The sequence below is a fragment of the Haliaeetus leucocephalus genome, unplaced genomic scaffold, assembly GCF_000737465.1.
Source record: "Haliaeetus leucocephalus isolate CR32 unplaced genomic scaffold, Haliaeetus_leucocephalus-4.0 Scaffold932, whole genome shotgun sequence".
Classification (NCBI taxonomy): Eukaryota; Metazoa; Chordata; class Aves; order Accipitriformes; family Accipitridae; genus Haliaeetus; species Haliaeetus leucocephalus.
In genome coordinates this window covers 1960964-1988383 of record NW_010973368.1, presented here as the reverse complement: position 1 = coordinate 1988383, position 27420 = coordinate 1960964, and the positions used below count along the sequence as shown (strand labels likewise).

Below are 27420 nucleotides of genomic sequence, written 5' to 3'. Positions count from 1 at the left end.
GAAGACTATGCCCATGCCTATGGTTTTGAGACTTGAGAAAGCACAAAAGGCAGAGAGGCAATTTCTAGGTTCCAGCAGCCTTGGTTTGTGTTTGTAATGAACTTTTTTGAAAAGTTCTAGTTATAGTGTCTTTTATATCTCATAAAAGTGTATAGGGAATGGACAAGGGAGATTTTGTACTAAGAAGAAATGTACTTGTGCTACTGAAATTTTGTATTTATCTGTTGTGGATATTTGCAAATAAAAATAAAGCTGCTAAAATGAAGTTATTTAGCCCCAGTTATTCAGCTAAGTGTTGAAGATACAGCTTCACTTTTAGTCAACTACATTCTCATGTCTGTCTTGCTATTTCTTTTTTTCTCTCTCTTTATTTCCCTTCTAAAAAGAAAGCTGGTATTTCTGGAAGATGAAAAGTCAAAGTTTATAACTTTATGTTAGATTGGAGGAAAGAAGTGATGATGCCAATACAATGGTTAACAGATGAACTTTTGGGGCAAATTTATATTGTTCATGTGTTCCCAGACATCTTGTTTCAAGCATATATTTTTACCTTAGAGTTATTGAGACATCTGGTAAGTACTTTGGCTATTTTCTGTGTAACTTGAATTAAAGTGTATCTTTGCCAGATGGACAATATTGGTTATTATATACACAAAAGCATGTTTTAAATACATTTATTCTGAGATTTCTTTTTGCACAAAGCTATTAACTTAATACAACTGTAGAGAAAAAGACAAATTATGCTGTGTTTTTAAAAACATTTTGGGTGGATGTACATGATATAAATCCATATGATATAGCTAGATACTTTTTGGCAAAATTGTATGTATACTGGCCACGCTAGTACACCCAGCAACATTTATATTGAGTTTTATTGCTATTGATTTGTTTTCTTTAAAAATTATCTAAAGCATAGTTACTATTAAGTAGTTATTTTATTTATGACTCTAGGAAGCTATTGATTTTTAAGGTAACATTTTTAAGACCAAAAAATTGCTAGGTAATGTATTTCTGCCTTTATTACAACCATTTTACAGATCTGTAACACTATGGAAAACATTAAGGAATACCAGAAATTCCATTAAAGGTTAGGAGGGTAACAATGAGTAGAAAGATGCTGGAGAGAGAATAAAGCAAACTTTATCACAATAAGAAGTTAATTTAGTTCAGTGAAGTAACTCACCCAACCACAATTGACACTTTCTCAGAGACTTCCTTTTACCTATAAAATATCTTCAGCTATCCAAAAAGATAGGCCTACAGTCTAAGTAACACTTCTATCTTTCCTGACTATTGGCAAGTCCAGTACAACAATTTTAAACATATTTGCAGGATGTTTGCAAGATTAGCATTCAATCTGTACACTATTTGGAGGACAGTTAAAATCTGGGCCGTGATTCTAGGACCTTTCTGCAAAATGAGATAATAATCCCTACTGAGGATTAAAAAAAGTATCTACCCACTGGCCAGAGTATCAGTCTTTCAGTTTTCAGAATTTAACACCCTAATTTTGCGTTACGTATACATATTCCCTCCTGCTTTAAATGTGGTGGCATTATTAACACATTAACACCCAGTTCTCTGATGGTTTTGGTGTGATTCCAGTGACTTTTCATTTGAAGCAGGTCTTGATTGAAAAATGTTATTGACTTTGCCATAGGACAGGGTTCTAAAGACGTTAAAATGACAATGTGGTGCTTATTACTCATGTTCCTGTACACGTGGTTTGTGGAAAAGCTGGTTTGTTCTGATAGGTCTGTGGTAACTAAGCCCTGAGGGACTGAGCTTGTCTTCTTTGGCTGAGACCCAGCACAGGTCACCCAGTCTTTCTGTTTTGTCTGAAAAACTCTATTCCCTTATGTTTCTTAACAATCCCCACATCTCCATTGACCTCATTTCCCATTGCCTTCCTCTCGTGGTGAAACAGTTTGATTGTCACATGCATGGGCAAGTGCTATGCAGAAGGATCACAGCCTCATGTGTGGGATAGAAATGCCCAGACTTTCAGAGGATCCCACCTTCATTTGAATCAGCTTGCTCTAAACTAATTAAGTGTTACAGGTCAACTTTGGAAAGTAGCCAGGAAAGTCAGAGGTTCTAGTTATTTACTTTTGCTATACAGGGACGTGACAGCTCTTGCTCTAGTAGACAACCACGTGTGTTGATGCAGTCTTGGTGAAGCTGTGAACGGGTTTTTGTTGTTCAGTCCCATAATACTAGACGTGCTGTGTAAAAGCCACTTTCTTTTTGGATGCAAAGTCGTGAATACTTCTTGGACAGATTACAGGACTCACAAACAGTGAGCTGTAGTTACAGGCCTTGTATTGTTCCATGTGTGAAAATTATATGGAGTAACACCTCCAATATCTTTGGTTTTACCTGGAATTCAGATATCTACTCTTTCTAACCCACAAGATTTTCTGCTGTCCTCATTCCTCATGCTAGAAGATCATTTTCACTGCCCTCAGAACTGTCTTATGTGGCTTCAGCAACATATTTGCAGAATATGAATTTGAAACAATATGGGGTTTGGGGAGATTTGCTGTACACAGAAACACTGGACTAAAAAGGATCTCTTAGGTCAGCAAGTCTAGTCCCCTGCTGTTCTATAATCTCCCTCATAAACTTATCAAACTCTCCCTTACAAGTTATTAAGATTTTTCCCCCATTATTCTTGTTGGAAGGCTATTCCGGACCCTGTTCCTTTGATTGTAAGAAAGCTTCATCAGATCTCAAGCCACATTCTATTTATGAGTAGTTTCTTTCCTTTCCTTGTTTTTCATTCTCTTGCAGCCTCTCTTTTGCTAGACTAAACAAGGCAAGCATTTACTCTCCTTCAGTCTTCATTCTTAAAGAAATCTTTTTAAGCTCTCCTTACGGTCCTGGTAACCCTGTTTTGAACATGCTGTAGTCTGAGTTCACCTTTTTTCAACAAAGGTGGCTGGGATTGTGTGCTGTATTTCAGAGGGCATCTTACCAATGATTTGGTAAAATGTCACAAATACCCTTTCTTTAGAGTATACCTTGACTGATGCATCTTAGGCTTTGTGTCCACAGACAAGGAAATAGGCAGTGAAATTCTCTCTGCCTGTGTCAATGGGAAGCTTCTTACTGACTTCAGGTCAGGGTTATTCTCAACACTCTTCTTAGAAGAACAAATCCATTCATTTATTCTGCTTTGATTTTTAGATTTCACAAAAGGTATTCTGAAAATTAATGGATTTGGATGGCAAGAAGTGTTAGGTTGCAAAGCAAGCCATTTACGAATGGTTGCCTTTCTCCATGTTGGTGCACATGAAACTGAGCTTCTCATTTCTTTCTTGAAGTTCAACCACCCAAGAGTACAGCTTTCAAAACTTACCCTCTAAGGAATTGCAGATGCTCAGAATTTCTGAGCACCACTGACTGAAAGCAGACAATTGGGTGAAAGATTTATTTGTAAAGAGCAAAAACTAAAAGAAATGTGTCTGTTGACAGTAAAATATTAGAAAAATCTACAGACTTTCCATCTTCAAAATCTGCAATTACATCTCTGATGAGAAGTGGACTCGTATCTGTGAAATGTGAAAGTGATTGCAGTATATTATATTAAAGATGTGAGGGTGATTTCTTGGGAGAAATGATAGTATCTGCTACTACATTTATACCAGAATGTGAAAGTTCAATGCTAGAGGAAAAGTTTATAAATTAAAAACACGAACTATGTGTTGCAAGCAAACTCTTACATAAAACATTACTTTAATTGCACTTATGCTGCTATTATGCATGATACACTAATAAAATCAGTTCTGCAGCCTAGTTGTCTACTATTGCACATCTAACACCGCTACAGAGAGTATGAAACAAAAGTGACTTATGTTTATTTTGCAGAACTGCACACAGATACTTACTATATGAGGTAGTGAAGCTCCATTCTAGTTTGGTTTTACTCATTTGCATAAGTAACTCATAATTTTTTTCAACGCAATTTCAGTCTAACTTTTATTTACAGTTTTTCACCTTTGAACAGTACAAGAAGCTACTAGGATATGCATCGTTACCACCAGGACTGGTATGTATGGATACAGAACTTCATGTTCTAATTTAATATGTGTATTCTGAGCGTTCCCATCCATTTCCTCCCATAGAAGGAGCCCAAAATTAAAGGGGCCAGTTCAACCAACAGTTTTTCAGAACAGACTTGTCCCTTGAAATCATTGATAACAGAATTTATCAAAATGATAGCTACATTTTTATATCAAATGTCTTCAAAATAATTCCCTACAATGTCATAACATTTGTTAACATAGATAGCGACAGTCACCATGGAAGAGTCTGTATGCAGCTTGTCATTCTTCATTCTTGCAAAGTAACAAAAAAAAGTCTAACATTATCAATATTTATTTATTCATGTGATAGTGACTAGTTTGATACCTCAACCTCAAAGTGCTATTCTGCAAGGCACAGTGCAACTATTACAAAAATGCAGACCTCAGTCTTATTCTAAAGATTATAGCAGAAACATAAACTGTTGACAAGAAACTGCTACCTCCTTTGAAATCAATGGCAAAACTCTCTTATACATCAGTGGAGTTAGGATTTCATGTCAAGAACATAACTGTTTTAAAAACAAAATACAGGACGTACATATACTCAAAAATGTTTTCATGCTAAGATGTAGCTTGCATGTGTTGTCTGCATTCTCATATATAGAGCTTAATTCTGCTATTGTACCATTTGGAATAAAATACTTTTTATAAGAATTAGTGCCTTCTGTGGTGTAAGAATGTAAATAATAGTAAATATCTGTTTTTCACGATAATGGTATCACAACTGTAGGAAACAATTGATATTTTTATGGTTACACTATAAAGGTTTTGGTTATTTCAGGTCTCTATCAAACGGTATTGCTTCCATTTACATCTGCCATCCATTGCAGTGAGTGAATGGTCATGGAATCATATTAACTAGTTTAAAGCAAGTTTCCTCTTCCCCTTAATTATTCCACTGACCCTATAGTTGTTTACAGTATCTCCTTTTTTTTCTTTTGTTTTTCAGCAGGCTCTTCTCATCCTCAGATGTAAATAGAGAGGCTGATATTTGTTCTCTAGCAAGTGGAAAGAACAGAGTTTAAGGTTCCATGGTATCCCAGCACTTTTTTGGCAAGAAAATATGCCGGAAACTTGTAAACACGCGATAGCTGACCAAAAGCTGCTCTGATTCATATAGCAGATGCAGCAACTATCAGACATCCTTGACATTTTTGGTGCAGTACTGTTACCATAGAGGCATTTCTACCCCTAAGATAGCCATGGTAGTGAGGGAAAAAGAAGACTGAGAGGGATTCTGGTCTAAACTAGGCAGAATGCTTCCAGGTGCCTCAACAGACCTCATATCAAGACAATATTTATTGTTAAAAGAGAGATGCATACATTAGCACCAGCTTCCTGCTGGCTTCAGTCTCATGGTTGATGATGAAGGGGACAGGTAACGTTCCCACCTCATGTTGGAAAAATAGATTTGTTGGTAACACAGTCTTCTGCAAAGGCTGGAGCTTGCCACTACCCTTCTAACTTACCATTCTTCTCCTTCTTGAGCTCTCAAGAGTCCCTGCTCAAATCCCTCTGTTTTAAATATGTTTCTTCTCACTATTGTTTTTTCCTTACCATTGGTTTCCTTGAATTTCAGCAAATGTACTCAGTATATTGTATGTTGGTCCTGGGACTCTTTTCAGCCCCTAGAAAGTTTGGAGATGTTAAATGGAGGCAATAAATGTGTAAAGTGATCACTAAAATTAACCCCTCTGCATTTTCTCAATTGACCTAAATATTTCACTATTATTTTTCTGTTACAAACAAATTAAGGTATTTTTAAATGCTGTGTCATGATGGAAAGCAAAGCAGTGAATATCTCCATATCTATGGCTGTAATGCACCATCAGCTTCTAAGTAAATCGAGTTAATTCATCTTTGCAATGAATACTTGTTTTTTCCAGTGCTGCATAACTGCATTATATTTGTGTTTTTGTTCATACTCCACCCAAAGATAACATGAGGGCATTGTTTTTCCATGTTTTCATAATAAATTGGTACTACAAATTTTCTTCCAGCTGAAAAGAGAATTCATTGACAGTGCTATGACATTTTATTTTGTATTTTTTGGAATGTGGTTTATGGCTATTGTCATATTGTCTTCATGAACTGTCAGCATCTAATCAAGGGCTAAAGTTGTTTAGTAATAGAATACTGCTGTATTACTGTAATCTCACAGTTTGCATTGTATCATTCAGTTTCATAATCGGATGTATGGGAAATTTTACCTCTTAATTTTTAACTTCAATTTTAACTTTCCTAGGCATTTGCAGTTGCTGGCTTGGGATCTGGATTGACAGAAGCAGTTGTGGTTAACCCTTTTGAAGTAGTAAAGGTTACCTTACAGACAAATCGGAATGCCTTCACAGAGGTATGAGAATTGCTCCGTTCTTCTTTTCCTGCTTTATTAGGCATAACGCACTTCAAAGTTCATATTCAGAACAGAATGTCTATAATATATTGGGTTGATGCAAATGATTTTCCCATAAGCTTAATAGAAATGGAAAAAGAGAGAAGAGACTCAACAAACGGTGCCTCAGATATGCAGAGATGCGTACAGTATTGTCAGTGATGTCAGCATCTCCATTGCAAATATTCTGTGCCTGAAGTGCACCTTCATCCCTCCAGAGCAGCCAGAAGCCCAGCACCGTGAGGAATTGTAATCCAGAAGTACGAACCTGAGCCCCTTGTACACAGTGCGTTTACCCCAGCAGGCTCGAGGCTTCAAGTGAGCACCGAAGGTTAGCGTAAAACACCGTGGCCCCATGCCCTAGCCAGGGTCCAGCTGGTGTATTTTATGTTAAAAATGTAGCTGGTAGATTTCAGAGTCTTGGATGAAATTATTTATAAGTCTTCACATTTATAAGCACAAACCGGGATAGTTAGATAATAAAGCGTGCCGATAATTTAAATTACTGTTTCACTTCAGAGTTTTATTATTCAAATAGTGTTTCATTCAAAGAACTCGGTGTGCAAAACTGCCTTTGTCCATGGTTCTACTGCTGAAAGGGGGAAAAGGTTAGACTGGAAAAGAGTGATTCATCAAAATCAAGTGTTCCCAGGAATGCACCAGCTTAAATTAATTTTAATGTAGAAAATGATCCAGGCTAAAGTGAAAGCAGGCAGTCACACAGTTCCTTCTTTCTTTCCTCAGTGAATAAGACTAACAATTGTCAAATCAGCTCTTTCAAAATTTTTTGAGAAATCAGCTGTACCATGGTAGAAGTGCCAAATCACATAAGCATGGCATGAAAAGGTTGGCTGAATCCCTGGTGAGGCATGCTTTTTGCATATTCTACTATTAAGTTTTGACTGAGTTAATACTTGCATGCCTTGTAGCACTCATCTGCACAAATTGAACCCTTTGGGGGGATGCACAGTAAAGAGATTTATCACCTGGCCATTTACATAAGCTGTTTGGGCCAAACTCCTCAGGTACACTCTGGCAAAATATTGCCACCGATTTCCAAATGTCATAGACTAGCTGGTACCTACTCCGTAACTCATCCAGAGAAGTATTCTCTTCCGGAATAAATTTTAAACCATTTGGTAAATTTGTGTTCGATTCTCAATGCATGCAAAAGAGATGTTTGGTTGCTTCAAGTCTCCAGCCTAGACATTTTTTAACCAAGGGCAGCAAAGCCACTGAAACAGAAAGCTAATACAGTACAGGTGTAAAAAGGTTAAGATCCTGGAAGGAGAGAGACTGAAAGTGGGAGAAGGCAATGTGTGAGAGGATGTCTCTCTCAGGAAGGTGATATGAAAAAATTATAGATCTTTCTGCCTCACAGTTGTGAACATACAATTAACCTATCTTAACAGAACCTCTGGGTTTGAGTGTAAATACACCAGTATTATATTTTGAGCAAACTGGTTCCTGTAAAGTTGCAAGAGACCAATATATCCCTTTGCCTCACACATTTTAATTTTTTTCCCTATTGCAATCTTTATAACAAAGTCTGGGGTGTTTTAGTTAGTAAATTTCACGCAATTGCTTACTTTAGTTACAGCATCCCTTCCTTGGTGACCTTCGGAATACTCCAATAATCAGTGTAGCTGTTCAAAAGCATTCTGAGTTGTTTTGGTTTAGGTGAATACTCTTTAATTTCAATGCAAATTTTCACAAAATCCAAATAATACTATATTATCATAAAAATAAAATTGTAAAAGAATGCTATTGGGACTCCACTAAGAACCTAGTTTACACCTAAAATATAAATAAAAGTGTCTATTTGCCCTAATGAAAAAATCCAAGGGACTGAAGTTCTTAAATCACAAAGATGGTTAAATCACAGGTGTTAGAATTTTACATTTTGCTGTACATCAGGAAAACTCCAGTGACTTCATTACCATGATCTCAAGTTCTCATTAAGAATATGTTAAAGAAGAGTCCACACTAAAGCACATAAACTCAAGCCTGTTGGAAGAAGCATGTGCATGTTTTATTATACAGCATAAGGCAATGGTACACTCATTTCATTACCATGCACTGTTTTTCTAAAAGGTTTAAGTAAAGTATGTACCTATCCCATTGTGTAGCTTTCATACTGTACAATGAAATTTAATGCAGTTCACATATTTCTTTGACTATTGTATTGAAATAATAAATATATCTTATTTAAAAGGAACAAGGAAGAGCATGAACACATACGCCCACACCCAGACTCCTGCACACCCCCAAAGCAAATATTCACACACAACGGTGACAGCTGAATTATTCTGTGGTACCAGATCATCTTTCGAGGGCTGACAGGTTTAAAGAGGAAGGCCACTATAAATCACGTATTGGCACTTTTGTAATGTGAATTGCTACAGGTGGAAATAATGGTGACTTTTTGTTAAGGTAGACTGCTAGAAGGCCTAACACCTTGTTTGGTTTTCTTTTTCTTTTTCCTTTTCTTTTTCTTTTTCTTTTTCTTTTCCTTTCTCTTTTTCTTTTTTTCTTTTCCCTGTAGCCATGGATAACTCACTGGCTATAGAAGCTGGTGTGGTAATAAAAATTTTCTCACCTGACTTAAGAGTTGTGATTAATTAAACAAATACAAGTTTCTGCTTTATGATGAGAAGAATCTGACTCCAGATTCCACTGACTAGGTCTCTATTAAGTATAAGTCAACAGTTGTGTGAAGTGAATTAACTCCAGATGTTTATACAATAAATTCCTCCATTTGAATTAGTCATCCTAAGGTCCTTCCATCATCAGTGATGAAACACAGACCTTCTATGGCTTGATCAGCTGACATTTTAGATGCCGACTTTGGATGAAGTGAAGTGCTGTCTGAGAGAGCCCTCTTTATTGCTAAAGGACTGAAAAAGGGAGTCTTTTTGAGTAGCTCAGATGTAGACGTAGACATTGCAGGTATCTACATTTGGACTGATGAACCCCATCTCAGGTGTTCAGCAAGTGACAGGCTTCCTTCCTCTCTCAGTCATTAGTAAATCCGTATTCAAGATGAGACCAAGAGATACCTTACTATTGAAAGTTGCTGTATTCACTTTCAATCACTTTATTCAGGATGACTAGTTATTTTTTAAAGATCTAATCCTCATTTTTTGTGCATGAGAAAGGATGTTATTGCTAGTATCTGGACCATATTCGATGTAGAGTATCGACATTTTAGAATAGATTCTGATCTGAATCTCTGGGAGTAGTTAGAAAAGGAAACTATAGTAAAATGTATGCAGAGCATTAACAGGATAATATTAATTACCAAATATGAAAAAACAGAATGAAACTTGATATTAAAGACTAAACTTGTCAGTCACCTAAATAAGCAGTCATATGCTGTGTCAGATATAATAGGCATCATTTGGCTGATGCTGTTGATCTACCACAGTGATGTTTTGAAATGGAAAGCTATTAAACAAATAAGTGTATTGAAATCAGCAGTGTTCACAGTGTTATAGTCAAAATTCTTCTATATTTTCATGTTTGAGCCTCCTAGTGGAAGTCATGTTTTGCCTTTCTAATTAAATATTTGGTTACCCAGAGCTGGCTTTTTCCTTTGGAGAAAGCCAAACTCAAGTCAACAACTTTTTGAAAGGAACTTTTCTATAATTCTGCTAAAAAGAAATCTAAAATGTTCAGAAGGGGAACAGCTGATTCTGAGTATCACAGTGTATTGGAAAAAAAAGATCAAATGTGTATGTAGTCAGGCAGACCCTGTCTGAAGAACTGGTCATTATATAAGTGCATTCTGCAGAAGTTTCTTCCTTTCTGCCTTTCATTAAATGGAATTTGGCTGACTAAAATGATTTTTATGCCTTTTGGGCATTATTTTCAAAATAGGATTTCTAAAGTCAATTTCCTAATTCTGTACCTTGGAATTTAAATGGGTGTTCTGATTTTGAAAATCTAACTACACTTTTTAAGTCAAATAATTCATTAGGAAGGCAAAACAGGATTTCCAGTTGGATGCTTAAGAAGAAAAAAAAGAGAAAAAAAAAAACCAAACCACCTTCTTTTCAAGATTTTCAACACTAGGAGAAGAAAGTTTAACATGTGATCTGGTTTTAAAAAGTGCTGCGTACCCAATAACTCCTTCAAAAGCCAGTGTCTTAAAGCAGTGGTTTGCATTCTTAAAAGCATGAAGAGCCTCAGAGGATCCAGAAGGGTTCGCAGACAATATATGTCACCCTTTCAACCCTATTCCTAACACTGAATCTGGAAACTGCTGAACTGATCTTCAACACAAATATTTATAGTCTCCCTTGCTGCTCTAATTTGTGGCTCCCAAGGACTTGCTTCTGTAGCCATGATGGCTGTAAAATTTTCTGTTCCAATTCTGTCCCTTTTATTACTCCCTCACCATGCATATTCCTGTGCCATTGGTTTTACTAGAGAAGCTGTTTTTATTTTCCTATTGTCCAGAATAATTTTTATATACTCTAGTTTTGTAAGGGTTTCATCTGTCATATCTTAACAGCACAGCATCAATGATGAAAAAACTATTGCCAAATTCACACATTCAAAGCCACATCTTGCTCTATAAAATCTTTTTTTTTTTAATTATTACTTTAAGACCTTTTTCTTTGGATTAGGGATCCCTAGTCTTTTACAGTACTCAAGTCATGCTTTCATCATTTTTCTGCAATCAGAAAAATAAGGAATCTTTTTTCCTTTAATCACAGTTGTGATTTTTACATGATCATAGGAAAGGGAAAATAACAAATATGGTGAGCCTTAAGATAAAATGACAAGAATTGGCAACACTGTGTTTGTCAACAGGATTGAAGTGATGCTATGGTTATTGTTTTCTTTTTGTAAAGATGATCTCTTCCTTCTTTTGCTTAACTTGTGTAGCAACCGTCTAGCTTTGTTCAAGCTCGGCAGATTATTAAAACTGATGGTCTGGGCTTCCAAGGACTCAACAAAGGTCTTACTGCAACACTGGGCCGTCACGGAGTTTTTAACATGGTTTACTTTGGATTCTACTTCAACGTGAAAAACATTCTTCCAGTCAATAAAGTAAGTTCTTCATACAGTTCAACAGACAAACAGATAAGAGGTTTGGCAATTTTATTAACACTGTATTTTTCTGTGCAAAGCTGTGGTATTCAGTAATAAACAGTGACTAACCTAGCTCTCTGTTTTGCAGAAATCCATAGCATTTTAATGGAAGCAAACCAAGGATTTGTACTTCTCACTTTTTAAGCAAAGCTGAGTATAAATAAAGTAGTCATGTCTGAATTCTCATTTTTATGAATTTCCCTTTATACCATAGTAGCAATGTAAAAAGGCAGAAATTGGGATACAGGTATGTTATGCTTATGTTAGGTATGTATGCACTTCTTTCTGGTGCACTGGCTTAGAAGAGAAAAATCAGTTTCTAGAATTCCTTTCAGCATTCACAAAGTAAGGGGCTAGGCTTGTGGAGATGGCAGAGCCGCAGTACATAGGGTATTCTGGCCATGTACCAGGCCTATTTACTCAAAAGAGAGTTAGGGTAGTGCTGAAGGACGACAGGGCAGATTTATCCATATGGGAGGGAGCCAGCCCAAAACAGGACTTAGAGGGTCAAGCACAGGGGCTTTATGTAGTTTGTAAGTTAAAAAAAAAAAAAAAGACTCTTTATAGCTGTAATTTCACTTGAAGCAATTTTATTTGATAGTCTTATATTAAAGGAAACATTTCCCTTTACAACAAAGGGAAATTTTACTAATGAAAATGTGGTAATACTGGCAACTTTCTAAATGACTGTGTGAGCAACAGCTAATGGTTTATTAATGACTCCAGTACGTTACTTACTGAACTGTGTTTTCACTAATGTGATTTTTAGATGATGACAGTTAAACAGTCACAGGTGTAATATGTAGTGATATTCATATAAGAAGCTGCAATTTACATCAAAAGGGATCAGTTTCTATTCCCAGATGAAGTAACACCTCTTTTTTTTCTGCAGTTCTGAGTAGCCTGGTATTTTTGTTGGCAACATTGTGTAAATGGAGAAAAGCTCCACTTCTTATTTGCAGATCATTACAGTAAATTGAATTGTTCAAGAGCAGCTAACCCACAAGTTTCTACAAGTTTCTTTTAGTGTAGTTAAGCATACTTTACAATGTACTTAATCACACATTCTAAAAACTCAAGGCACAAGCATAGATCGATACTAAGATAGGGGTAAACAGGTTTATGTTGATCAAAAGATGAAAAAATTATAATCACTACGCAGAACATTCATAATCACATGCAGGTAAGGACAAAGAGGCTTGTGTGCAACTTGTATGGAAATCCTGAAGTGTTCTTGCATAGCAATTGAAGAATAGTAACAGTATTTGGCATAAGCATGCTTTCCTAGCCTTTCAGATTAAAAAAAAAAATGGAAACAATTATTACATGATTAGAAAGATTTCAAGCTTCATGTTCTAAGAGAAATTAGCACTTTATACAGGTTTTGTATGATACAGAGAATAGTTAACATCTACAACTTAGATTTATATACATCTAGAAAACGGAAGAGAAATTACTTCAATGGTGTGAGCCAGTGACCCAGCTGTCCTGTACATCCTATCAAAAGCAAAAGACAATTTAATCAATGTAGGATTAGATTGTATTAACTGCAAAGAAGTGGAAAGGTTTGCCTTGTGCTCGACCAGTGCAAAGTGGCTTGCACGGTGGCTTGCACAGTGGCTACATCTGCACTAGTAAATTGAGCAGCGTCACTGAAACTCAGTCATCTGTGCTGTTAAATGTTCCCTGGCACAGCTTTGGCCCAGGCCAGCCAACACTGTTCCTGGGTACAGCTTAGGAGCTAGCACAGACAAGGAACCATTCCTAATAGGCAGGTTTCATGCAGCCAGTCTATTTTGAATGGTAATAGCATTTAATAGGGCTAATAAAGTTAATAGGACTCTCTAGGCCAGCTGGCACCAGTGTCATAGACAGTTCTGTACATACAGATACAGCAAATAATTCCAATCAAACTCCCATTAAAATCAATGCAAATCTTACCCTGAATTTAATAGGGTATAGATCAGGCCTCATCTGGCTTGTGCTAGCCAGCGTTATGTCTCAGGTGTCTACATGCATTGAACTTCACTTCAGTGACTGGAAAATGGAAGTATTCAACAATACTTTGTGATCTGTAACTTAAACCTCTTCTGTCAGTGGGCAGGTACTAGAGGCTAAGAGTTATCAAACCTGTACAAGGAATTTGGTAGAGGCTGTTTTGCAGTTAGTCTGAAAAATATTAGACAGTTGTAAATTTTCAAGATTTCTCACATACTTGATTTCATTACAAAACCTGGTTTGTTCACTTTGTATATTTTGCCATAAAAGAAAATCTTAAAGTCAGTCTTGCAATATTGACAAACATATAAAAATTGTGAAATAGGAATACTACACTTTTGAAATAGTTTGGCTCTTGACTATATATCTGCTGTTCACCATCTGTAACGTAAGTGGAAAAATGTATGGAAATGTCCGTATAAGCCTTTTAGCTGTCAACAGTGCTAAACTGTGCATTAAATTTGCATCCCAATTAGGGATGTTTGCAGCTTATTTTGCCAAAAACAATAAACCTTTTATGTTGAGTGGTCAAATGATATAAATGACATGTGTGGGTTGTAAATATTCGTAATGAATAATTTTTCGCATGTTCAGTCTATTCTGCTAAACAGACCATTTACAGCCAACCTCATGCTCTGTTTACTGAAAATGGAACAAGCCAGACTTGTTTCAGTTGCCACTAATGTATCAACCATAGAGCATTGACAGCTATGCATCTGCACTAGCAATCAAATTAGTCTGCAAATTTATATCATCTCAGTTTTATGGCACCTGCTTTTATAGCACATTTCATAGGCGTCCAGCAGCTCTCGCTTTTCAATTTTTTATCATAGGTTTGATGGTAAACGTTAGTTTCATTAAAACCTTTGCTCACTACCACCTCCAAGTGGCTGTCATACTTCTTAACAATATGAAATTTCCTCACCGTCTGTTAAAAGCCCCCTTTGAAACGTGGCCAACTGCAAAACTCATTTCAAGTCAGGCACTGCCTGCCCCAGCTGCCACAGATGTGCCTCCTGTTAAAAGGACTGCTGCATCAGTCAGTGGGAGCTAAGCAGGGTGTTGTTTTGTCAGAGAAAGGGCTCTCAACTTCTATAGGCAAAGATGGGAAACTGAAATGGGCTGTTCAGCTTGGCAAATAAATAAGACAGGAGACAACCATTTTATTATAGCTGTTTTCAGACCTATGCCAACATAGAAGTTATATGTAGGAACAGACAGAGAAAAGGGCATGGGGTACAACCGAGTTGAAAAAATAGTAGACCAAGGTGATTTAGGAGAAGATTGGATCAGAGTGGGAAATGGAATAACCTCAGAGCTACCATCCAAGCTCAGGTTTCAGGATGAGCTGAGAACGGAAGGAAAAAAAAGTGGCAGTGCTGTATCCAGTGCAATCTTACAAGCCACCCATTGATGAGTACTCTCCACTGTGAGGTGTCCTGTGGCTGTTGAAATGACAGCCTGTCTTGTTTAAAGACTTCAGCCGAGACCATCATCAACAAAAGATGTTGTATCAAAGGGGGAGAGTCTGTTGCTACCTCACCTGCTCCTGTACTGTAGTATTCCTGTAGGCAAGACAGATACAAAGTTTAAGGAGAGGAATCTTTGATCAAAATAAAAGTGTGAAGAAGAAACACAGAAGAAGAAAAGTTCCTTCTGTTTTCCTACGGAAATGAGGATAATGCTGAAACTGATAACCAGGTTCAACCATAGCTGGCAGAGAGGCAGGCTTAAAATAGCTAGGTTCTTGCAAGACACACAAATAATCATTTGGAAGGAGGAGAGATCCTACAAGCGCATCTTATGAGTGCCCAACTGAGGGAAATTTTCGGTGAGAACTTACGCCTTATTAAACACTGAATTCCATAGGAAAAAGCCCATGTAAGCCATAGTCTGGGCTTGTACCTTTCCAGACATCAGTATCAATCAGTCACAAGGGCTGATAGTTCAGCAAACTTCTTTAGTTCTGGTATTCATGGGGCTGCTCTTTCTTTTCTGTTTCATAAATTACTGTATAACTGAGACTGAAGATGGACAGTGTAAATGAAGGTACTGGATGCAGGGATAAGCAATAAGACATATGTTCCTGGGTGCCCTTTTCTGCATAGCTAGTGTTTAAATGATGCCATGAAAAGTTGACCTGCTTGTAACCCCAACACTTCATGAACAGTCTGATCATTTGCGTAGACTGACTCTATGCAGGAGAGCTGCTTGGAGTTACAGCAGAAGCCTCACCTGAGGTTGGAAGATTGATTCTGTTTTTACCAGTGTGGTTAATGGTTTTCCAGGTGGTCATTCCCCAGGAGCTACAAGAACATGCACCGAATAGTGAACGACAGGAACACTAGGTACCCTCTCTTGGGTAAACCTGGGAGTCATTGATATAGGCAGCTATGGGACTAACAGAGAAGACGGACAAGAAATTTGTGGGGACCTAAAGAAATTGGGCAGGAGTTTCTTTTGCCTCTTTGGTGTTCTGCTTTCAACAGTCTAATAATAATCTACAAAAATGGTGATGAATAAGATGAACAAGTAAAGAGCTATCTCCTACTGACTGTACTGACTGAGTCTCCAGAATTCTGTATATTTTGTATTTGGTGACCACCAAATTTTGTTGTCTCTTGGGATTTTATTTACATCAAAAGTTCTTTGGTTCCCTTTTGTTTTAGGACTAAATGAAGTGAAGTCCTAGCCTTACCCGATGAGTCCAAAAGGAGTAAATAATAGATAATAATGCTACTTACAAATCTGGAGTAAGATTAATAACTTTATCAGGAAACTGTATTGTGAGAAAAACAAATCACTGAGAGGACTGCAGACTGTTTGAAAATGTATACCCTGTACAGCAGACAACCATGTCACTCTGGAGACGAGCCAGGACATTTATCCTAGTGGCTGTCATTCATCTTCTTATGCTGTCAGACAGCTGACAGGTGGATTTGAAAAACTTAAATGTCTGCTGCAATGAGATTGCACTCAAGGAGGAATCCGAGATAATACCAGTGTGAAAAAGTACATTTAATTCAAACAAAGTGCAGCTGTGACTATGCATTTTGGAGTGCCTTTCCTGGTCATCAATATGTTTATTGTAGTTATAATTTCAGCATTTCCTATGCCTTTTGACAAAGATCAGACCATCATTGTACTAATCAGACAGTAAGCTTTACTTTACAATAAGGAGTTTACTATGTAAATGCATGAGATGGACAGAAGTTTAGGGTCAATAAAACTATGAAGCTGTTCATTAAGCCGTGGTCAAATCTTGATTAAGTCACAAACAAAAACTCTGAATATTCTTTAAAAGAATCAAAGCATAATGTTATCACAACAGTAATGAGACTCACTTTCATGTTTTCATTTTCATCCTTTCTGGAGCCTTGCAATGAGTCTACATAATTTTCTCCTCCTTACTGCTGATTTCTGCTGGGAGTTTACATGCCTCCAAATCATCTGATCACATCTGTGCCAGCCTCTCCCTCTCTAAGAGCAGAATTTGACAGCCTTTCTTCCCAGCTCTCCTCTAGGACTCAGCATGAAGATCCAGACCCTCTCTCTCCTCTGGGTTCTGGCTCAGTGTCTGTGTTGAAAGCAACTCATTTGAGTTTTTCATCTGTTCCTTGTTGCTTTCCTGAGAGCTATCTCCCACCTTGCCTCTCTCTGTATATACCCTTTCCCCTCTGTCTTGGAAGCTCCCCTTCCTCAGACTCATGTGTTCCTTTCTTCCACTGTCTGTTGCCAAAGGAAGCTCCTTTTAGTGGTTAAAACCAATGATCAGGCTGGCTAAAGCAGTTCCTTACAGCCTGTTTTGCTGCCAAACACTTGGTAATAGTCAATGTAGCCTAGGTCAGGTCTTGTGGCACCTCTTAGCTTGCCATAGGAGGTCCTATGCTATTACACTTGACCTTAGCCAAAAGGGCCAAGAAGCAACTCTACTCCTTATTCCTGGCCTATCTCCCTCTTCAGTCCTGTAATTCCTAGGTGTACCAGGCAGAACCAGAGTTGGCCAAACCAAAGCCTTGTCTTTTAAAGTCTCCCTTGTCACACACAGGGAGGTGCAATGTACAGCATACAGTGCAAAGCCTCGCAGCAACATTCCTGGCTTCTCTGCTGAGCCGGTATGTAACCTTGAGCAAATGTATTTAAATTTAGTGGTCATTTCAAATAACTTTTGGCCCTTTCGTGCCAAGTGTAACTCATCTGTAAAGCTAATATTATGACTAACTTTTTCAAAGGAGTTTAAGAAACTTAATGTGAATATTCCACTCTAACTATTAGTTTTGGGCTAACTTCAGTAGACTGCTTTGCAATTACCAACTCCAAATTTTGTTCTATTATTATTATTTATTCTTCATGCAAATTGTCAGGAATTGGCATTCCCCTTATCCAATAAGCATTAGTCTTTTATAGTGAACTTATCTACAAGGTGCTCAGAAGTACTAAAACGTATTTATAAAAGTACTCTTTCTCATAAGATACATACCTCCAGCAACTGGGGAAAAAAAAAAAGTGAAAAGATCTCAAGACAAACATCCAAATATTGAAGCAAACAAACTTCTAAAAATAGCTTCAGTTAGACAAATTAATATTTATTGATCTTTTTCTTTTATTGATTTTTTTTTTTGCTTGAAAATAGGGTTAAATTGCAAGTTTCTTTGCAACACATTCTGCCACTTTTACTCAGACTGAACAGGACCTCACAAGGGAAAAACAAGTAGTATTCCTGAGGGTCTCCGTGGTCAGGTTTCCAAACACTATTATGCATGTCGGTGGACTGTCCACATTATCTATTTCTGCTTACTTCAAGCAACCTACCTTAGGGACTTTGAGCTGTTCCTTCGAAGGTACCTACTTCTCTCCACTTTATATGCAAGTGTGGTGTCCTACCTTTGAACCCTTGGATTGCACCTAAGATGGGTGTCTAAATCAGTACAAGTATATCTGCTATGGTGAGTCATTATCTATTCTAAAACGATTTTTCAGTTATTCTGAAAAAATGAAATTAACTTTTAAAGAACTTAAAAGTATACACGCCTTTACCAAAGGGTTATTTCATTGCTGGATTAATATCTCTGCTGCTTAGTGAATTAAGTGACCTTCCTTCAGTACGGAAGAAGATAGTCTGGAAGCTTTTGACTGAAATCAAAGATTTAAACAGAAGTGTTGACAAAGTGCCCAACAAATAAACAAGTGAATGAAGTAGTAGGGAAAGGAAAGCCTGGGGCTTTGGAGACTGAAACTGATAAATTAAAACTGCCTCCAGTGGGTGACACTCTTGTACGTGGGTGAAACTCTTGTACATGGGTGTGTATGTGCTGGATTTAGGGCTAGAATTTTCTGCTGCTAGAAATTATGGAATATAAAAGAAGGAATTAAGCAGCATATGATTCAGGAGGAACTTATGGAGTCTCCACTTATTTAAAAATGTTATACTAGGAGTAATGAAGTATAAAAAGCAGTGACATAACATCTCAAAATTTTCCTCCCAAACAAAGCAGGGAAATCCAGAAGGACTTGGATAGATATGGTGTTTATTAGTGGTGCCTGCTTCTCTCTTTAATTTTAATGGCTGCTGGTGCTCACAGCGCAGGGACTCAGGTGTACAGGAAATGTTGTGAAGAGTGTGGTAAAAAGGTGAGATGATCACAGATTATGTTATCCAACCGCAGCAAAGTTATTCCACTGTGAATAAGCAAACTGGTATTTCTCTTCCTTGTGGTATACTGTACTGTGGTGTGGCATGATCTAAAATCAAGTTTCTGTTCTGTATGTTCTGCTCATACTACATAAAAATCACCTTTGCTTAAAACCAGAATTCATATGTTTTTCCTCCAGTTCTGTCATTTATGAAAGCAAAAGGAGCTTGTCAGAATCTTTTTTTCTAATGTACAACATATGAAATATGTAGTATTTGGTCAGTGAACTGCATGGTGCAGAAGTTAGTGACAATATGATATGATGATAACTGCCTCTGCTAGCCAGTTGCAGTGTTAGCACTAGACAGATTCTTTATCCTTATGTCTCCTTTCACAGGATCCTAGACTGTTAGGAATATTTGTGCATTGTCCATGGGGCAGGAAAAGGGCAGATTTTGGTGTAAAAAGAATGACACTGCTTCCTGACAATACCAACTTGCACCTACCTGATAGACAGCCAATGTTCCTCTGTCCATGTAAGCATTGTAGAGAGAGGCATAAATTATGTTTGGAAATCTCTCTTTTCAGCTGGAGGCATTAGCACAGTAAAATGCCACTAAGCTATGATTTTAGAAAAAATAACTTTTTAATTATTTTTCACAGCTAAATTTGTTTTGAATCTGTTATACGAATGAAATGACCCAGATATTACAGTGATGAATGCCATAGAAAAACTCTTTCCCATGAGATATATAATAAAAAACCAAGTTATATAGCAAAGCTACTGTATACCATAGCACATTTGGTTAGCATCCAGTTTTGTGAATAGGCAAAATGCTACCTTTCAACTTTTTTTTTGTGTCACAAATACTGGAATGGAAATAAAGCAATTTGTTGTAATTTCCTTTTAGTTGTGTTAGTGCAGTGTCAGGTTTTAATAGATGCTCAGTTGACTGGACACCTACTGTATCCTATACTCTGTGGCACAGTCAATCATAAAGCAGGCAACACTGGCATTGGGAATTCACCAAAATATGAGAATGTTCAATCATTCAAATATAAAGGATTTGTCAGGAGTGGCAAGGCTTGCAATTCAATGTTTAACAAGTAAATATTTTTGCCTGACATATGTTGCCTAGCCCAGAGGGCAGCCCACTGTGCTTGGCACTATGGAAGAAAGTGTCCTTGCGCCAAACTGTGTGACAAAAATACTTCAGACCATTCTGGACTATGAAAAGTCAACAGAGCAGTGGTAGCCTCCTGGCTGCAGCCTGGTTTGAGGAGGTTAGCACAATCTGGAATAGTACTTAGCTCTCAGGTGTGGGTATAATTATACGCCTGCTGCCTGGAGGTGGGTAGGCAGGCACCATGCTGGAATGGGGCTGCCATACTGTTGCCCCTTGAGCTTCAAAAAGGGTCCTTTTTTTCTTCTCTAGATACCAGAAATATTGGCTTTACTTAATTTGCATTTAAACCACTATCAGCGTGTACCGAAAAAAAACAGAGATTTGTTGCTAAGCTTTTTGCTAATAAAGTCTTACAATTCCTTATGTGCCACAAGCCATTCTGATTTTTAAAAGGTATTACCAGTATGTTTCATGTTTTGTGAAATCAAGGTGTTGAGTTTCTGCAAGTAATAAAAAGCCCTGTTGATTTGATATTTCTCTCTAAACACCTGTATGGACTTCGTCCAGTGCATATTATGGAAGTTTTAATTTATGTTTCTTGTTGCTAATCTGGAAAGGAAAACTTCTTCATTGTTTCGTTCTTTAATCACAAATGTACAGGTTTAGGAAACAAAGAACTGTTTCATTTTAATATCGTGCTGATGTTATAACATGGCAAGATCATTTCTTATTTTACTGATGGATTTCTATAATCAAAGGACCTTCATGAAAAAAAAAATGGAACTGCATACACAGAATCTGATATGGCAAAAAAAGTTTCCTTGCTGTTGAAGACCAATAGCAAAAAAATTATGTGCATAGGAAATGCCCTGGAACACACTTCCCTGTGACTTCCACTACTTAGAGAAATAGGATTAAACTTGCTTCAAGAGACTTTGACTCCCAGATAAACTCTGGATTCTTTGATGTCATAGAAAATGCTAAGGTAGGAGGTCTTTCTAAAAGATCACATAAAACCCAGTTGCACGGTGAACTGTGAGTAAGCAAAGAAGTTTTTAGATGCACTTCTAACCTGCTTCTAACTTTTACCATGAATATATAGTAGGGTTCAGAAACAATCTGTTGTAAATTCTTCAGCCAATTAGCTGAGTGAGTTACCACCATTTATAATGCGCAGAACGTGGAGGCTCTTTTGCAGTTGCGCCGAGTTGGATTGTTAATAACAGGAAGCTAGCACTTCTCAGTACAGTGGATCAGCTACATGTGAAAATAAATGTAAAAAACCTGGAGGGGAATGGCAGCAGACTGAGATTAGCCTTTATTTAATTTAGCATTTGGGGGTCCAACACACAAATGAGCGTTTTAGTAGGCTTCATGGTGGAAGTTGCTGTCATTTGTAAAATATTCTGGCCAATTAGCTAATAGTGTGCTTGGATTTCTCCTGTTTTGATACAGTAATACTAAGTACATTGTGAAGCCCAATTATACAAATCATCCCCATATGCCATACCAGTCTTTCTTTATGAACTGTGTTTATAAATCCTGTGTGAGGAAATGTGTACTTCAGCAATTTAGACCATGTGTAAAAACATAGCCAATAGGATTGTCAAGAAAACAAGTTCCAGCATAGGAAATCCTAATGTGTTCCGCTAAAATAACACGAGTGTGTTGTGTTGTGTGTGTTTTCTGATTAAATACATATTACTTTATAGTGCTTAACCTGCATAGGTCCTTCCGTTTCCCTGTTTATTCTTTCTTTCTCTCTTTTTTTGTAGGATCCAAATTTGGAGTTTTTGAGGAAATTTGGAATTGGGCTAGTCTCAGGAACAATAGCCTCAATTATTAACATTCCTTTTGATGTTGCAAAAAGTAGGATTCAAGGACCACAGCCAGTTCCTGGAGAGATCAAGTACAGAACCTGTTTTAAAACTATGGCAACAGTCTATAAAGAGGAAGGGTAAAACATTCTTATTTTAATAAATGTCCAGACCTCTGTTTTAGTTCATATGGGTCCATAAAACCACGTTGTTATATTTCAGATTTGACGAGGACCATTAAGCCACCCTGAACTCACATATCAAAAGAGCACAATGTCACCTTTTGAAAATGTATTTTAGAATTCCAAGGAGATATCCTCCTGCTCCATGTGAACTTTTACAAAAGACTTACAAGATGATTATTGGATTGTCAAAATTTATGTTCCACAAATAAATGCTTTGTATATCTTGTGTAATTTTTTCAACTTTTCATTTTGTAAAAGAAAAATATCAGCAGAAAACAGAATATTTCCCAATTTAATCTAATTGTAATTATACAGAGCTCTGTACCTTCAAAATGACTGCTGAAATAATTAAACTGGGGGCAGATCCTTGTGGCAATAACATTTTCCAACTTTTTAAAATATTTCTCAAGTGGGGACTGAGTTGTAGCTTTGATATTCAATTATAGCAGTCATTTTGTCCATGTATGCAGCTGTTGTTAACAGACTTGTCTTGAAAGTAAAACCATCTCACTGATTAAAGTCATGTTTCTGATTGGCTAAACTCACAACATTGCTTTTGTGACTGAACATTGATTAACTTTTTCTCTTCATCTGATTTGCCTCTGTAACATGTTAAAATCCAGATACGGCCTGCTATTGAACATGTGTAATTTCAAATAATTGCTTCTAAATGCTCTGCCAGCATTTTAACAAACACATGCTAAAATTCCATTCTTCTTTTAGCACAAGAATATTGTTTGAAATGTTTTGTTTGTTTTTCTTCTGCTACAGATTTCTGGCTCTGTACAAAGGCTTGGTTCCCAAGATCATGAGGCTTGGTCCAGGTAATTTTCCCTCTGTCATTTCTATATTGCTTTTGTTCTTGCTTTTTCTTTCCGGTTTTCAGTTTCTTGACAAAATGTAGTAAGCATCAGTCAAAGGAATGAAACAGTGTATCAGAAATCATCAAAATCTCTTTCATCTTCAAATGATTTTTTTTTATAACAACATCATCTAATAGTATCACAGATGGATTTGGCCAAATATGTGTCTAAAAAAATCATTTACACATACACATCTGAGGATTGCAGATCCAAGCAACTGCTGGTTTGTGCAATTGCTTTATTTGTGAACAAGCCAAAGTGCATCCATGCAAATGCCAGAACTGTAAAACCTTTGGAAGTGTTTCTTAAAGCTTCCTATCCCTTCCACTGTGATTTTTCAGTTTCACTAGGATTATTCTGTACTCATTGAAAGTCACCTTAAAATGCAGGTTAGAATCTCTCCGGTATAAATGCTCTCAACTAGTCGAAGCATCTCAAGCACATCAAATTCCAGTTGCTTTCTTCTCCTGTGCTCTGCGGGGGCTGTAAAGAACAGACACTAAAAGCCCGATAGCATGAGCTGGGAAGAGACTTGCATGGCCCTAGAAGACTAAGAGGACAAGGATAGCTTAAAACTGGGTTTGTTGATTGACCCCTTCTCACTAGTTGTTACTCCAAATGCAGGAGCACAGTGGTTGAGAGCTAGATCTTCTTCGACTTTTAGGCTATTTTTCCCTGACTGGTTTTGATTAATCATGAAAGCGAAGCTCTGGGCCCTTAGACTTTGCCAGCCCACAGAGGCAGTCTGTGTCAAAAAGAGCAGAAGCCCCAATTTGAACAGTATCCCATTCCCATGAAATTTTATTTCCAATTGTGCAAGGTGGTTTAATAGGCAAGAACACACATGGTTAAAAGCAAGTAGGTACAGAGTCTGTTCTGCAGTATAAAGGAGGCATTAGGTTTGTCTGTAAATGTTTGCATATCCAATCTGTCTGGCTAAGTGCTAGACCATGCCTGGTTGTTGTGCAGGGTAGAGGAAGAAGGTGGGGAGGGGAAACAAGGCAGCTAGGCGTAACTCTGGACCCTTTTCCCTCATACTCCAAAGATACTAGACTACATACAGGACAAAAAGAAGGCAGGGTTTCGATTCCCCAGTACCCGTTAGCACAGCAGATTTTGGAATAAAATCGTCCATCTTACAAACAACTATGCGTTCTGGCCCAGATCCAGCAAGTCAGTTAAGTGTGCACTTCATTTTAAACACTTTTCTAGTCCCATTGACTAACATGCAGATTTGGCTTTCCGATGAAACAATAATGCTATCTTTATTGTGACTGGAAAAGTAATTCCTTCTTTCAACACATGAATGCTTTCAGGAAAAGAGATACAGAAACACATCACACAGTATGAGAATTGGAATCAGCCTTGATTTGAGTTCAAATCACATCTTAGACATTGTGTCTATGATTTGTTTGTTGGTCAAAGCCTTTTGCAAACTTCTGCTCTGTCTAGCTGTCTGTGAGTTGCTGTTCATAGAGGATTTCAAGTCTGATGATGGTTCGTTAGGATAAGTAACATGGGAAAACTCATGTGGTAGTTCTGTGTGCCTGGTTGTCTGAGCCTATCCATCTACCTAGAAAGGACAGCCCAGTTCAGCAGAAGACTTGTTCGTTAGAAGTGCCACTCCAACCTGCTCCCTGAGTCAACAGGCAAAGGCAAAGGGACGAAAACCTTTGTGCCCCAGTGCTGGCACCCACAAGTACCACATTGTGACACACTTTTACTCCTGCAGCCTGGAATCTGATTCTCTTTCCCCAACTTCTCCAACCAGAAGCTTCTTTACATGCTTAGCTATATATATACACCTTCTGAAATGTTCCCTTCTTTAGCTCCTACAGTAATTACAGACCGGTTACAGAAGGGCTTTACTGTGGCTTCACTAGCAGTAGAGATATGGCATTCAAGCTGGGATTTTATACTGCTATCAGTTCTAGCAAATAATGCCATTTCATCAGACCAAATCTTTGCCTGTGGATTCATAGCCCGGTAGAGGCACAGGAAGATTACACGCATTTCAATACTGTGATCTTCTGCTTTAGACATAGTAAACTAACAGCTGAAAACCTTTCCTGAATCTTAGCTGGAAGCATTTTCATCACCCTGGTGATGAATTTTTGTCATTCCACCACTCAAGTTGCTCTTTCATGGCCAAATCTAACTCTAAACAAACACACAAATATACACATATTCAGATTAAAAGCGTCACTTGTAAAAGAACAAAGAAAAATATTAATCTTGAAAAAATGTTAGGAAAAATCACACTGAGGGTGATTTTGATTTAATATACAAGCTTTTCACATCAACTTTATGGTCTAACATTAAGTAAAATTGGTATGGTTTAAGAATTGGTGAATTTTTAATGAAGTAGGGAATTAGTGGAATTATCCATTTTGCAAATAAGGCTTTGCCATATCCTGGTTTAGAATACACACTATAAATGCTCTACAAAATCTTGAAAATACTGAATTTTATATGTAGTAAAATAATATCTTTTCTTCCAGGTGGTGCAGTGATGCTTTTGGTTTACGAATACATTTATGCATGGCTTCAGGACAGAGTTGATCACAAGTAGCACTTCTGAAAAATGTACTCTTTAAAATTATATGCATTCTAAAATACACTTTAATAAAGTAAAAGTGATTCTCACCCTTTATGGTGTTAACGCCCACAGATTACACTGATGTTAATACAGTTCAAAACAAATTTGGTCTTCGGGTCCTGATCCAAGAAAATGTTTAAGCCCATGCTTTTCTGTAAGTGCATAAGTAAATAGCACAGTTGATATTTGTAATTATTTTACTGGATCAAGAGAAAATATAAAGGAGACATAGGAACAAGTTAGTTTTTCAAGGACAAACTGACAATTCTGGACACTGAATTATACTATGTAGTCAGTACACTTTTTTAAAAATTTTCAGCTGAAATGGCAAGATAATAATTTTCAGGGGATTTTGAAGAAAAAAATGGAATAATCCTGTGGGGCCAGCTACTAAGCTAGTGTAAACTGACAGCTCCATTGACTCCAGGTTAAGAACATGACCCATACTCTGCAAACTCTTGTGTCAGTCTTGGGTCCAGTTTCAATTCAGTCCAGTATGATTTCAATATTGATAGAAGAGCTTCTGAAGTTGTTGAGAGTTAGGATAGAAAAAGGACAGCATGACTAGCCACAGCCTTAAAAACACAGATACTGTTAAATGTTCTACTCGTTCTTAGCCATGTATGTCATATAAATCTCACTCAGGTCACAGAAGATACTGAAAATAATTAGTCTGAATCAAGTACATAAAAGTGCAAAACAACTGTGGGATTCATAGAAGAAATGAGTAAATAAATTAACAAAAAAAATTACTTTTAGGCATATGAGATTTTGCTGTGAATTTTTTATCTGCCTTCATACATTATTGCTTAAAGAGCTGTCCTGTGTTAAAAATGTTCAATGCACCTTAACTGCCCTTTTACCCTTTCATTACCACCATGAGATGGAGAAACAATGTTCTAGACTGTTAGCACATATGCAGTCATAATTAGCTACCCATGCACCTCAAAGAAATGCACCTTTCTATAGATAAAAAATGTTGCTCTAAAGCTAAAATTGTTGCATTTCCCAGTGACTGTAAATATAAATAGTATTTCAGTGATGTACTCCTGTCTTTACTAGCCATTCTAACTAGCTCTGTGAAATGCAATAGTTTCTGCTGTGCTGAGTGAAGACAGTTTCAGGTCATGCAGTTGTGCCACTCTACAGTTTCAAGAACTCTTTAAATAACTTAAAATTACACATTATTCTGTTATAAAAATGTTCCATCATGTAAACTTGGTTTGTTGTCAAAGGAATGCACATCTTGCAATTGCTGAAAGTGTCTATCACCCCATCCTACATTCACACTGTTAACTTTAAATGTTCTTCCTCTTAAGGAGGTACAAACCTTTTTCCCAGCAATCCTAAAGAAATACCTTTCCAGACTGTTACTTGAAAATGACAGTTCACATGTGAAGTCTCGTCTCATGAGTGGTTTTAATGCATTAGAAAAGCAACAAAAAGCTAAAAATAGAAATGCATTCTTAGCGCTTTCAAGGATGCTTGTACTGACATGCTCAATAAACCTCTCTATTGTCTAAATCTGACAACAGCAAATTCTCATACCTATGCTACTTCATAGCTAAAATCAATAAAATTAGCTCTGTTACAGTTTATAACTTTAAGGCAAGTGTTC

The 27420-nt window shown here is 37.2% G+C and overlaps 1 protein-coding gene across 1 annotated transcript in view; it reads left to right on the top strand.

Moving 5' to 3' along the window:
* Positions 1-25849, top strand: part of SLC25A21 (solute carrier family 25 (mitochondrial oxoadipate carrier), member 21) — a 262933-nt gene extending 237084 nt beyond the window's left edge. Inside the window, exons 5-10 of the mRNA XM_010583667.1 lie at positions 3992-4051; positions 6334-6441; positions 11374-11538; positions 22114-22295; positions 23112-23164; positions 25705-25849. Of these exons, the coding sequence (XP_010581969.1) occupies positions 3992-4051; positions 6334-6441; positions 11374-11538; positions 22114-22295; positions 23112-23164; positions 25705-25775 (639 nt within the window). The 3' untranslated portion in view covers positions 25776-25849. The remainder of the gene's footprint in view (positions 1-3991; positions 4052-6333; positions 6442-11373; positions 11539-22113; positions 22296-23111; positions 23165-25704) is intronic.
* Positions 25850-27420: the final 1571 nt, after the last annotated feature.